Source organism: Danio rerio, chromosome 10 (genome assembly GCF_049306965.1).
Source record: "Danio rerio strain Tuebingen ecotype United States chromosome 10, GRCz12tu, whole genome shotgun sequence".
NCBI lineage: Eukaryota > Metazoa > Chordata > Actinopteri > Cypriniformes > Danionidae > Danio > Danio rerio.
Window position 1 is genome coordinate 2,164,164 of NC_133185.1, and position 13,138 is coordinate 2,177,301.

The following is a 13,138-nucleotide window of genomic DNA, read 5'->3' on the forward strand; positions in this document are numbered from 1 at the left end:
GTCATACCCATGTCATTATACAGATTTGTGTCCTGATATGTCACAAAAACACGTCCACACGCACTTACACACACACACACACACACACACACACACACTCCCGTCTCCCCTTTCTGTCGGTATGCCAGATCTCTGCAGTGTTTATCTCCATCAGATGCCTGAGGAGCGCTGGAGTGAGTGCGCTACACAAAGACACACACCTGAGCTACACGACATCTGATACTCCAGCTTTACTCTACTAAATGTTGTACAGGAGGAACACAGTAGACCACGTCAGAGCAGAACATAAAGACCCTGACTCTCTCTCACTAATTACTGCATATATTTTCATATCTATAGACAAATTTGAACTCACAAAACATTTGTGCCTGACAGTGCTACTTGTTCTTGTTTAGATGTATATACACTCACCGGCCACTTTAATGTGTTTGATGTAATTTCTAAGTGTATTCGCTGGTAATGTTTTTAAATAAATATTTATTTACGCCTATTTAATTATTCATTTATTATTTATGTGCAGTAATTGAGACATAAAATGAGAAACTAAAATATAATCAAAAACAAAAATGTAAATGAAAACTTTAAATAAAGTCTTAGTCCTATCACTTTAAAATAAACACTGTACAGCTCTCTATATTTAGGCTAAAACATGACTTCATTCATTCATTCATTCATTCATTCATTCATTCATTCATTCATTTATTAATTTATATATTTATTTAATCATTCATTCATTTATTTATTCATTTTTATATTTATTAATTTATATATTTATTTCTTTATTTTTCTTTATTTATTCATTTTTATATTTATTAATTTATATATTTATTTCTTTATTTTTCTTTATTTATTAATTAATTAATTAATTAATTTATATATTTATTTCTTTATATTTCTTTATTTATTAATTTATATATTTATTCCTTCATTTATTTATCCATTTATATATTTAGTCATATATATATATATATATATATATATATATATATATATATATATATATATATATATATATATATATATATTCATTTATTTATTAATTTATATATTTATTTATTTATTAATTTATATATTTATATATATATATATATATATATATATATATATATATATATTCATTTATTTATTCATTTATTTATTCATTTATATATTTATATATATATATATATATATATATATATATATATTTTTTTTTTTTTTTTTTTCATTTATTTATTTATTCATTTATATATTTATTTATTTATTCATTCATTCATTCATTTTTTACTCATTTATTTATTTATTTATTCATTCATTCATTCCTTCATTCATTAACTAATTTAGGCCTTCTTATTTGTACATATGTTTGTACTTTCATTTTAGTCATCTTTTATTTCTTTAATTCTACTTTCCACAAATAATCCTCATTTTATTTAACAAGTTTACAATGATAATAAAGCTTGTTAACAAGTTTTTAATGAAGACTGAATAAATTATAATGCTTTGTTTCATTGTTTACCTTTATTTATAAGTAGCAGGGTGTTTACAGCTACTGTATATTTCTGTCTATTCGCATCCCGTCCCTTTGTGTCCCCTTGTGTAGTCGCAAACTGCGGTCATACCTAAAACACGTTCTTACTCCTTTAGTGCGGCAGCGGCATGAGTCATGGCGGTAATGCTCCTTTTAAAGTGTCACTCACTGTATTTGCTATTTGATTCTGTGTGGTTGTTAATTAGTTGCTAAAGGTGGTTGTTTTATGTTATTGTCTAACGCGTCTGGGTAGTTGCTAATGTGTTTTGTAGTTGCTATTTTGTTCTGCTACTTCATTATGAGTGATTGATTTGTTGTAGAAAGTGAAATTGGTACTGTGTGGTTGCACGGCAGTAGCTAGGGTGCTCTTTTGCACTTGCTAGGTAGTTGCTAGGATGTTCTTTTGAGGTTGCTAGTGTGTCCTGTATGTCAGGGTATCTGCTAGACTGTTTTAGGTGGTCAGTATGTAGTTTCTGGTGTGTTCTTGCTGTAATCTGTATAGCTGTTAGGCTGTTCTGTAACCGCACACTGCTCTACATGATGGTGGACGGCTGTAACACGAGTAACTCTTCTGTGAAGTGTGTGTGTGTGTTTACCTGCAGGCTGTGTGCTTCTCTTCGGGTAGGTCTTGCTGCGGGTCCGGATCACCTGCAGATCTGCTCTGGGTAGAGTTTCAGTCGACTCTCGCCCAATCTGCATCGCAGTTTTACCACTACAAACAGACAACAAGACTCAGCTCTTCCTGCATCACTATTCAAATGTGTAATCAATGGAATAACTAGTATTGAGTGGTTGTTTTAAGGCCCTGTTAAGTTAAAACACAGTGTTTTTAGATGTTAGTATCAAGTCTATAGAAGTCTTTAAGTTAATGTGCTCCAAAGCAGTGTCATATTTAGATGATATAAGCACCTAAAGCTTGCAGTTCGTCACTTCCACCAAAATTGATCAATGATTTTTTTCTGACATGACCTCATACAAATCTTCTGACCAATCAAATGCTCTCTGGTATCTGACATGCCCCGCCCCCTTCTCGTTTGCTTTTTATATGATGCACTTGAGCTCGACCACTCTCACTGTGATGAAACAAAACACCATTGGTTGTTCTAAAAAAGGAGGAGGAGCTACTGTATGCCCCACCCACTCTTCATGTTTAAACTGAGATTGTCAAACATTGAATAAAAGCATGCAGATTTCAAAGCACTTCACAGGAGCTTGTATACGTGTATTATTTCTTGTTGTACTCGGGGCTGGTTATGTTTTGAGGCTCATATTGTGATGGATGTGATGCTGTAATTTGGGTAAATGATACGTTTATTTAATGACTCACTGCGAGAATAAAGCACATGACAGCAACATGAGTCACTCACTGCTGTTTTACAGACATTCAAGCGCTGTATTTCTGTCTGTGACTAATATCTCTGTCTGCTCATTTCACAATTTCTTCATAAATCATGTCTCGAGTCTTTATATCACTGCAGATTTAAGATGAGACTGCTATTCGAAAGTCTCGTGCAGTTTTTAAAGGTACAATTTGTACATTTCTTTTGTTAAAATTTCCAAAAAAAAAACACTAGAACTGTGTTATTTATTTTGACATCTGTACTTACATTACATTAATATGTGTGTTTAAAAAAACTTTAAAATTCAGAGAAATAATCAATTGCATCTAGTGAGACGGAGTGTGTGCTGTGTGTTCATGCTAATGACGTCGATTACCACTTTGGTTTTGATGGAAAACAGGTGTAAAAGTGACATACTGTTGCTTTAGCCAGCAAATAAAGTAATAATTGTGAACCGAATTGTAATAATTTGAATTAATTTACAATTTAAAATGTAAAAAGTTTTAAAACTGTTTACTATCGGAATGTATTTTAATTGACATTACTCTTAATTTATTACTGTGAGTTTTTAGCTTCATTACTTCCAACACAGGTTCATTATTGATATGTACCCCTGTATACATTTCTGAAGATCGTTAAATACATCCCAGGAGGTATCTTTTTTGCAGATTTTGTTTTCACAAATCCACCAGAGGCCGCTGTGTACACTTTTTCAAGTCTCAAATTTCTCTTGATAGTGTTATTCACGCCTGCTGCTCTCACGTAAATCCACCAGAGGCCGCTGTTGACTTATATACCAAACCCAACCTACAGTGTTTTCAAAAGTAATCCAGAAAAGGAAAAGCTCTTGCCTGATTTTTCTACGTTTTCAGATTTTTCCTTGTTCTCACCCTGTCATTTACTTGTTTATTTTATTTTTTTGTCATTTCTTTTAGTTTTACCCGCTTTCTGGAACAGTTCTTCGCCGAACTCGAACCCCATTGTCATGGTCAACTCTCTGTGTTTCAAGTCTGCCAACGTACATGGCGAGCCACTGAGCAAACTGGTAACAGTGGAAAAGCCGTCCACTCAGAGTTAAACGGTCAGCTGGTAGTGCGAAAACAAACGTATTTTTAAAACTAAACTTAAAAAAAAAATTGTTAACATCAAACATCGAATTCCCAAAATCGTAGAAATAAATGAAATGATAAAATATTAAAATTTTCCATAAATAAATATGGAAGTTACATTCATTTAAGGACATTATAAGAAACAAGAAAATCAATACACTCATAATTGTTTTTTATCTCATCAAAAAGAAACAGATACAATTAATTTGTTAATTCAGTTACAATTCAATTGTGTACTTTTTGTTTTTTAAATCATATTTTGGCACCCAGTCAACCCTTAAAACTAAACTTTTAAAAATAAAATAAACAAGTAAATAACAGGGTGAGAATGTGGTAAAATCAGGCAGGGGCTTTTCTTCTGGATTACTGTTGAAAACACTGTAGGTTGGGTTTGGTATGTTGGTCAGTCAGTCAGGCAGTCAGTCGACAGCGGCCTCTGGTGGATTTACGTGAGAACAGCAGGCGTGAAAAGTGTAGCGTTAATTTTAAAGACGAAATGCAGCTTTACGTAATTCTGGCTACATAATTTGTGATCTCCAGAAATGTATATCGGGCTACGTTTTCTGAATGAGCCTTCAAATTGCCTCAGTGGTTAGCACTGTGGCCTCACAGCGAGAAGGTCACAGGTTTGAGCCCCAGCTGGGCCAGTTGGCATTTCTGTGTGGAGTTTGCATGTTCTCCAGAGGGGTACAATATTTAAATTTTGCCCTCAACTGTATATATAAAAGGATAGCAAAGTGGTTCAGTGGTTAGCACTGTCACCTCACAGCAAGAAGGTCGCCGGCTGGGTCAGTTGGCGTTTCTGTGTGAAGTTTGCATATTCTCCCCGTGTTGGCGTGGGTTTCCTCCGGGTGCTCCGGTTTCCCCCAAAGTCCAAACACATGTGCGATATAGAAATTGATGAACTAAATTGGCTGTAGTGTATGAGTGTGTGTATAGATGTGGGAGTGTATGGGTGTTTCCCATTACTGGGTTGTGGCTGGAAGGGCATCCGCTGTGTAAAACATATGGTTCATTCCGCTATGATAACTTTTGTTAAATAAAGGACTAAGCCGAAGGAAAATGAATGCGTACTCCACTAACCTGTAGCGATGCTTGGAGCCCAGAGAGCTGAATTTGGAGAGTTTTCTTGTTAGCGAATTAGACTCGTTCTCTGGCATTCTGGAATAACAAATAAATAGTTAATAACAAGACATTAAAAAGTTATTGTCATATAAATGAACACGACAACATCGCATCATTCACAGGATTTGATGTTTTTGCTAGATTTTTATTTTCGCTCCTCACTCGTCTCCTTCAACACATCTGTGGGCCAGATCTGTTGTTTACAGCCATATTTTAATGAGAGAAATTACAGAACGAGCGTAAAGGAGAGCTTTCCTCTCATTATCATTCAAACGCTGCAAATGTGCGACGCAGAAATGAAAAGCTCAACATAATGAGAGATCAGAGCAGAACTGGCATTTCTCGCTCTTACATTAGCGGATGAAAGATTCCCAGAGCTGTGTGTTGAACATGATTTGGCTTGTTTTGAAAGTCTGGACGGTCCTGTTTCAGCTCAGTACATGTCATATTAAAAAAATAACACTGCCATCAATAAAACAACAACACTTTACAATACCCTTTCATTTGATAATGTGAGTTAAACACTCCCAAAACACTATTTTCACTTGAAAATTTGTAATAAATGTAATATGTAATAAACAATTATTTGCAAATAAACTGCACGTAGCATTGAAATGCATGTGAATTTTGAAAACATGAAATCTGAAATAGTATATTTCTTGTAATTCATACTTACATCCTTTAGTCATTTTTCATTCATTCATGTTCCTTCGACTCAATCCCTTATTGTTCATTATGTCCCTTTCGTTTTACACAGCGGATACCCTTCCATCTGCAACCCAGTACTGGGAAACATCCATACACACTCTCATTCACACTCATACACTATGGCCAATTTAGTTCATCAATTGCCCTATAGCGCATGTGTTTGAACTGTGGGGAAAACCAGAGCACCTGGAGTAAACCCACGGGAATGCAGGGAAAACATGCAAACTCCACACAGAAATGTTTAATAAATTATTTAAATTTAATAAATATAAATTTTACATCTACTAACTAACTACGAATGATCATGGACAAATATATATATATATAACTAAAATAAATAGATGAATAAATAAATAGGCAGATAAACAAACAAACAAATATTAAAGAACAAACAAATAAATAAACAACTAAATAGATAAATAACTAGATAGATAAATAAACAAACAAACAAAAAATAAATAATAAATGATAAAAAGATGAAATGAAAAATGAAAAAAAAAAAAGATAAAAATTAATGTGTGTGTGTGTGTGTGTGTGTGTGTGTGTAAAAACTCTCCAACTTGTCCAGGTTGATTAAAAGCAGATTTACGATTTACTGAACAATAAAATAAAATAAAATAAAATAAAATATAATATGTAATTCATTTATATATTATATATATTTTTACATTTATTATTATTAATATTTTTTTAAATTATTTTAAAATGTGTCCTGTTTAATTTTTTTTATCAGACCCAAAAACTGTAAAATTTATTTTTCCCCCAAGGTTTATTAATAAAAAATAAATACTTGCATTTAATTTAATGCTAATAATAAATGTAGGTTATATACATTAATTAATTAATTTATTTATTTATTCTTTATTATTCTTTATTTATTTGATGTTTTTCGTTTGTTTGTTTGTTTATCTATACAGTTATTTAAAAAATCTATTTAGTTATTTATTTATTTATTTATTATTTGTTTGTTTGCTTGAGAGGGGTCTGTCTGCAGACTCGGTGCAGATGCAATCTGAGCTGCTTCCAATTCTATTTAATGGGCTCACCTAACCCCAGCCTTAACCCTACCCCTTACAGTGACATCACTAGCTCCATTGAGCGCATTGTGTCTGACATTGCATGGCTGAGAGATATATCAACGTGCATCATAAAGGCTGCATCCAGATACTATTGGTTTGCTTATCTATCTAGTTATTTATTTATTTAATTATTTATGAATCTGGTTACACACACATGCCCGCACGCATGCACACACACACACACGCACACAGAAGTGTTTCCTGCACTTGAGTTTCACACGCGGATTATAGTCAGAAATCTGCCGTGTGCTATAAAGCTCTGGGTGATTATACACACAGACGAGTGAACGCTGAGGATTGAAACGCAGCCGCTGAACACTAGAGGCTCAGTAAAGCCTGCAGGAGAATCTGAAGGGCCCTTGAGTTCACAAAACAGCTCTGTGAGAACCGACAGCACAGGATAAAGCACTTTCTGAGCTAAAACCACAACTTTACACAGAATTACCGTGTTTTTAAAGTGCACATGAGGATTTTCAACCCAGTGCTGATTTACCACCATAACCGTACCACTGCAGTTTATGTCAACAGTTTTATTTTAATGAATTATTTTCTTTTATATATTTATTCATTCATTTTCCTTCAGCTTAATCCCCTATTTATCAGGGGTCACCACAGTGGAATGAACCGCCAACTATTCCAGCATATGTTGTACACAGCAGATTCCATTTCAGCCACAACCCAGTACTGGGAAACACCCATACACTTTCTCATTCACACACACACTCATACACTACGGTCAATTTAGTTTATATTCCCCTATAGCGCATGTGTTTGGACTGTGGGAGCACCCAGAGGAAACCTACGCCAACACGGGGAGAACATGCAAACTTCACACAGAAATGCCAACTTGCGACCTTCTTGCTGTGAGGTGACAGTGCTAACCACCGAGCCACCTTTTATATATATACAGTTGAGGGCAAAATTAAAATATTTCACCCTCCTGTGCAATATTTGTGTAATATTTTTTCAACTTCAAATATTTCTCAAGCGATATTTCATGGAACAGTTATATGTTAATAAATACTTTATATTTAAACAATAATATTTATTCAATAATGTATCATTTAAATAATAACATTTACATTCAGTATTCATTATAGTAAAATAATATTTAAATATTAGCGTGATTTTAAAGTGCACCAGGATTTTCAACCCAGTGCTATTTTAGCGTCATTATCAAACTATTGGAGTTTATTTGAACAGTTTTATGTCAATTAACTAATTTCTTTATATATACATAAACAGTTGAGGGCAAAATTTTTAACCATCCTGTGCAATATTTATTCTTTTTCAAATATTTTTAAAATTATGTTTAATAAAACAGTTTTGTGTTAATGAATACTTTATATATAAATGATTATATTTATTTAATAATATATATCATATAAACAATAATATATAGTTGAAGTCAGAATTATTAGCCCCCCTTTAATTTAAATTTTTGTTTTTTTTTAAATATTTCCCAAATGATGTTTGACAGAGCAAGGAAATTTTCACAGTGTGTCTGATAATATTTTTTCTTCTGGAAAAAGTCTGATTTGTTTTATTTTGGCTAGAATAAAAGCAGTTTTAAAAACATTTTAACGACAACATTATTAGCCCCTTAAGCTATATTTGTTTTTGATAGTCTACAGAACAAACCATCGTTTTACAATAACTTGCCTAATTACCCTAACCTGCCTAGTTAACCTGATTAACCTAGTGAAGCCTTTAAATGTCACTTTAAGCTGTATAGAAGTGTCTTGAAAAATATCTAGTCTAATATTATGTACTGTCATCATGACAAAGATAAAATAAAGTTATTAAAACTATTATAATTAGAAATGTTTTGAAAAAATCTGCTCTTCGTTAAACAGAAAATGAGGAAAAAAATAATTCAGGGGGGCTAATAATTCTGACTGTATAATATTTATATTCAAATAAATTATATTTATAATATAATAAAAATAATAATAAAAAATTGTTTTAGAGAATATCTATAACTATCTGTATGCTGTATATTGCATGATGTGCCTTTATGTCTATTATGTAATATGTTGTGATATATGACATTAAAGGATCTTTAAAGCATCATGCTTCATGACATGACACAGTGTGATATATGATATTATAGCTTGTCACACATTTTAAAAAATTCTTATTTGTTTATTTCAAGCTTTTTAGTGTATTTTATGTTTGATAAATACAATAAAATAAAACTAAAATAGACATAATAGTTTTAATAATTCATAATAGCTGATTTATTTTCTCTTTGTCATGATGACAGCACATAATATTAGACTAGATATTCTTCAAGACACTAGTGTTCAGCTTAAAGTGACATGTAAAGGCTTCACTAGGGTAATTAGGGTAAAGTTAGGGTAATTAGGCAAGTCATTGTATAACAGTGGTTTGTTCTGGAGACAATCCAAAACTAATATTGCTTATTATTAGGGGCTAATAATATTGACCTTACTTTTTTTTCAATAAATAAAACAAATAAGACTTTCTCCAGAAGAAAAAAATATTATAGGAAATACTGTGAAAAATTCCTGAATCTGTTTAACATCATTTGGGAAATATTAGACAAAGAATAACTTATTTTGATATCAACTGTATGTGCACTGAAGTGCAGAAGAGCTGAGCTGATGCTTTACCTGAAGAAGGTGTGATGCTCCACGCAGCACTTCCACAGGTTCTTACAGGCCGTTTTACTGGCAGCGTCGAAGAAGAAAGACGTCTCGTTACACTGGAGGAAAGAGAAATCTGTTTTAATGGACATCAGTGCATCATGATTGATGTGCAGTTTTCCCTGTGAAAAATAACATTGACTCAACCTAAAATTGTAAACTTGCTGCACAGCTTTTTTGAGTTGACGCAACTTAAATTAAGTCAACTAACGAGTGAGTTCTCAGTAGTGTGTGTCAGAAAAAGAGGATTATTAAAAGTGACCTGTTTTGCAAGAATCACTTTATTAAGAGGTTGTGTGAGAACAGTGTGTGAATGTAATCAGCTTCTAATGGTAAACATTTATTAATTGTATTGCTTATAATCAGACTTTGATTGACATTCTCCATTTGTACCTGTCATCAGAGGGGGAAAGCCCCGCCCACTAGTGACCATCTCTCCCTAATTAGCATAAGATGTTAGTCTTGCTTTAAAATCGGCCACTATGCTGACACACAGGCATCTGTAGCTCCACCCTCTTCTGAAAAGAGCACAATCTCATTTGAATTTAAAGCGACAGTCACCAAAACACCACAATTAGGATCAAAGCCTAAAAGGGTCAGTTTCAGAGAGTTATTAAACATTATTTGTGTGCTATTTTGAGTTGAAACTTCACACACACCCTCTAGGGACATGAGAGATGCATTTTACATCTTATAATAGGACCCCTTTAAGAGCAGGATACAGACAGCAGGACTGGCGACACAACACACTCAATAATGTTCAAAACATGGAATCCCTTTCGCTGATACGAATCCTTTGTCCATTTAAATTGCATCTTTTATCACCTGCAATTAATACACCATTCTTTTGATACATTTATAATGTAAGTGTGTATAGTGCTCAGCATTTATGAGTACACAAATCTCTCATTTACTTTATTATGTTATATAGGATGCTTTACATATACTATATTTTTGCATATACAGTTGAAGTCAGAATTATTCGCATCCTTTGAATTATTATTATTTTTTAAATATTTCTCAAATGATGTTTAACAGAGCAAGGAAATTTTCACAGTATGTCTGATAATATTTCTTCTTCTGGAGAGATTCTTATTAGTTTTATTTCGTCTAGAATAAAAGCAGTTTTACATTTTTTAAAAGCCATTTTAAGGTTTATATTATCAGCCCCTTTAAGCTAAATATTTTTCCTGATGGTCTGCAGAACAAACCATCATTATACAATAACTTGCCTAATTACCATAACCTGCCTAGTTACTTTGATTAACCTAGTGAAGCCTTTAAATGTCATTTTAAGCTGTATAGAAGTGTCTTAAAAAAAGATAAAGTCAAATATTATTTACTGTCATCATGGCAAAGATAAAATGAATCTGTTATTAGAAACTATTATGTTTAGAAATGTGTTGAAAAAAATCTGCTCTGCGTTAAACACAAATTGGGGAAAAAAATTCAAAACTTCAACTGTACATTAGATTAGTCAGTACTAAAGCCTAAACCTACTAAATAACCAACAATAACAGTCCAAAAAGTAGGAGCCCAAATCTAAATGTTAGGGAAAAATATTAAATAAAAATTTTAAAAAGAGAAAAATCAAGAGAAATAAAATTTAGCTGAAATTTTGTAGATTGTAATTTTTTAAATAATATAATATAATATAATATAATGTAATATAATATAATAATATAATATAATATAATATAATATAATGTAATATAATATAATAATATAACATAATATAATATAATATAATAATATAATAATATAATATAATATAATATAATATAATATAATATAATATAATAATATAATATAATATAATAATATAATATAATATAATATAATATAATATAATAATATAATATAATATAATAATTTAATAATATAATATAATATAATATAATATAATATAATATAATATAATATAATTAATATAATATAATATAATATAATATAATATAATATAATATAATATAATATAATATAATTTAATATAATATAGATCATTTAGAATCAGCCTAATCAGGTTCTGAATTATTATAATACAATATATATTAGTACGTGTTATACATTACATTATACATTATATTTATTTATATTTTATATTATTTTTTGTTTAATTTTTTAAATCAAGTTAATTTTTAAAAAACAAATACTTTCATTTAATTTAATTTTATGGTTTATTTTTGTTCATTAGATTGTAATTTTTTTTACAATATTTTGCATGAATTTAAATGTATTACATTTCTAGTTCTAAAGATGTTCTGTGACTAAAATATTATTTTAATACATGTATTTGTTTAATAAATCTGTTTTGTTCAAATGCACCAACATATATAGCCTATATTCACTGAGAAATGGATAAACATATTAATTTTCAAACTGGGGTGTACTCAAACATGCTGAGTTAACTGTACATGCATTTATTTATTTATCTGTAATTAAATTTGTAAGAGCGACGCGGTGGCGCAGTAGGTAGTGCTGTCGCCTCACAGCAAGAAGGTCGCTGGTTCAAGCCTCGCCTGGGTCAGTTGGCGTTTCTGCGTAGAGTTTGCATGTTCTCCCCGTGTTCACGTGGGTTCCCTCGGGTGCTCCGGTTGCCCCCACAGTACAAAGACATGCGCTATAGGGGAATTGGGTAGGCTAAATTGTCCGTAGTGTATTCGTGTGAATGAGTGTGTATGGATGTTTCCCAGAGATGAGTTGCAGCTAGAAGGGCATCCGTGCGTAAAAGCATGTGCTGGATGAGTTGGCGGTTCCTTCCGCTGTGGCGACCCCGGATTAATAAAGGGACTAAGCCGAAAAGAAAATGAATGAATGAATAAACAATTAAATGTGTATCTGATGTATGCTGTATTTGTTTTTTGTTTGTTTTCTTGTTTTTATGCATTTCAGCTGTATTGATCAGGGAGATCATATAATTTAATCTCTGCATGAACACATTTGGAGATCACATACACACACAGGTGCATCCTGATTTGCATAATTGATGATTTGTTATGTAATTGCATTAAAAGGAAAGAAGACTCACATCTCTGCCCAGAACCCGCAGCTCAAACTGGGTCTCTTTAAAATAAACTTTTGTGATTCTTGGCCTGAAAAAAAATTTAAGAAAATCAAACATAAATGAATTTAAACATTAATCATAAAAACAAATGAAAACGGCGTGACTGTGTCAAAATTTCTATCATACCCAATCATATAATACATCATAAATCATATCGTTTAGTATCTGGCTAAATCATATTGAACTGTCTCGCATCAGTTAATATATACTTTAAAACATAATTTAAAAGAACAACAGAGATACGACATATGGTATGATATGATTTACGATATGATAATAAATGATGATATGATTTGATATTATAAATTATATGTATGATACATGACTTGATATGATGTGCTTAAAACATATTTTAAGAACAAATCTACAACTATACTGCATATGATGTGATATATGACATGAACTTTAAAGCATTTGTCATGTGATATGATGCAATGTAATACAGTTGAAGTTAGAATTAATAGCCCCCCCTGAGTTATTAGACCCCCTGGTTTGTTCTGTTTTAGCTTAAAGGGGCTAATAATGTTGACCTTA

The 13,138-nt window shown here is 31.6% G+C and overlaps 2 protein-coding genes across 5 annotated transcripts in view; both read right to left on the reverse strand.

The window, feature by feature from the left end:
* The window catches only part of LOC141376283 (uncharacterized), a 778,518-nt gene that overhangs the window by 436,560 nt on the left and 328,820 nt on the right, over positions 1 to 13,138 (reverse strand). The window lies entirely within an intron of this gene.
* The window catches only part of epb41l4a (erythrocyte membrane protein band 4.1 like 4A), an 81,567-nt gene that overhangs the window by 16,400 nt on the left and 52,029 nt on the right, over positions 1 to 13,138 (reverse strand). For 3 of the 4 annotated variants that reach the window (XR_012385788.1, NM_131223.2, XM_068223722.1), the window contains exons 9-12: positions 12,569 to 12,632; positions 9,508 to 9,599; positions 5,043 to 5,120; positions 2,107 to 2,222 (exon numbers count right to left, since the gene is read on the reverse strand). Coding sequence is in view for 3 of the 4 variants with exons in the window: in NM_131223.2 (NP_571298.2) it covers positions 2,107 to 2,222; positions 5,043 to 5,120; positions 9,508 to 9,599; positions 12,569 to 12,632 (350 nt within the window). In the remaining variant the exon portion in view is untranslated. The remainder of the gene's footprint in view (positions 1 to 2,106; positions 2,223 to 5,042; positions 5,121 to 9,507; positions 9,600 to 12,568; positions 12,633 to 13,138) is intronic. The other variant, XM_021479106.2, reaches the window with a different exon arrangement.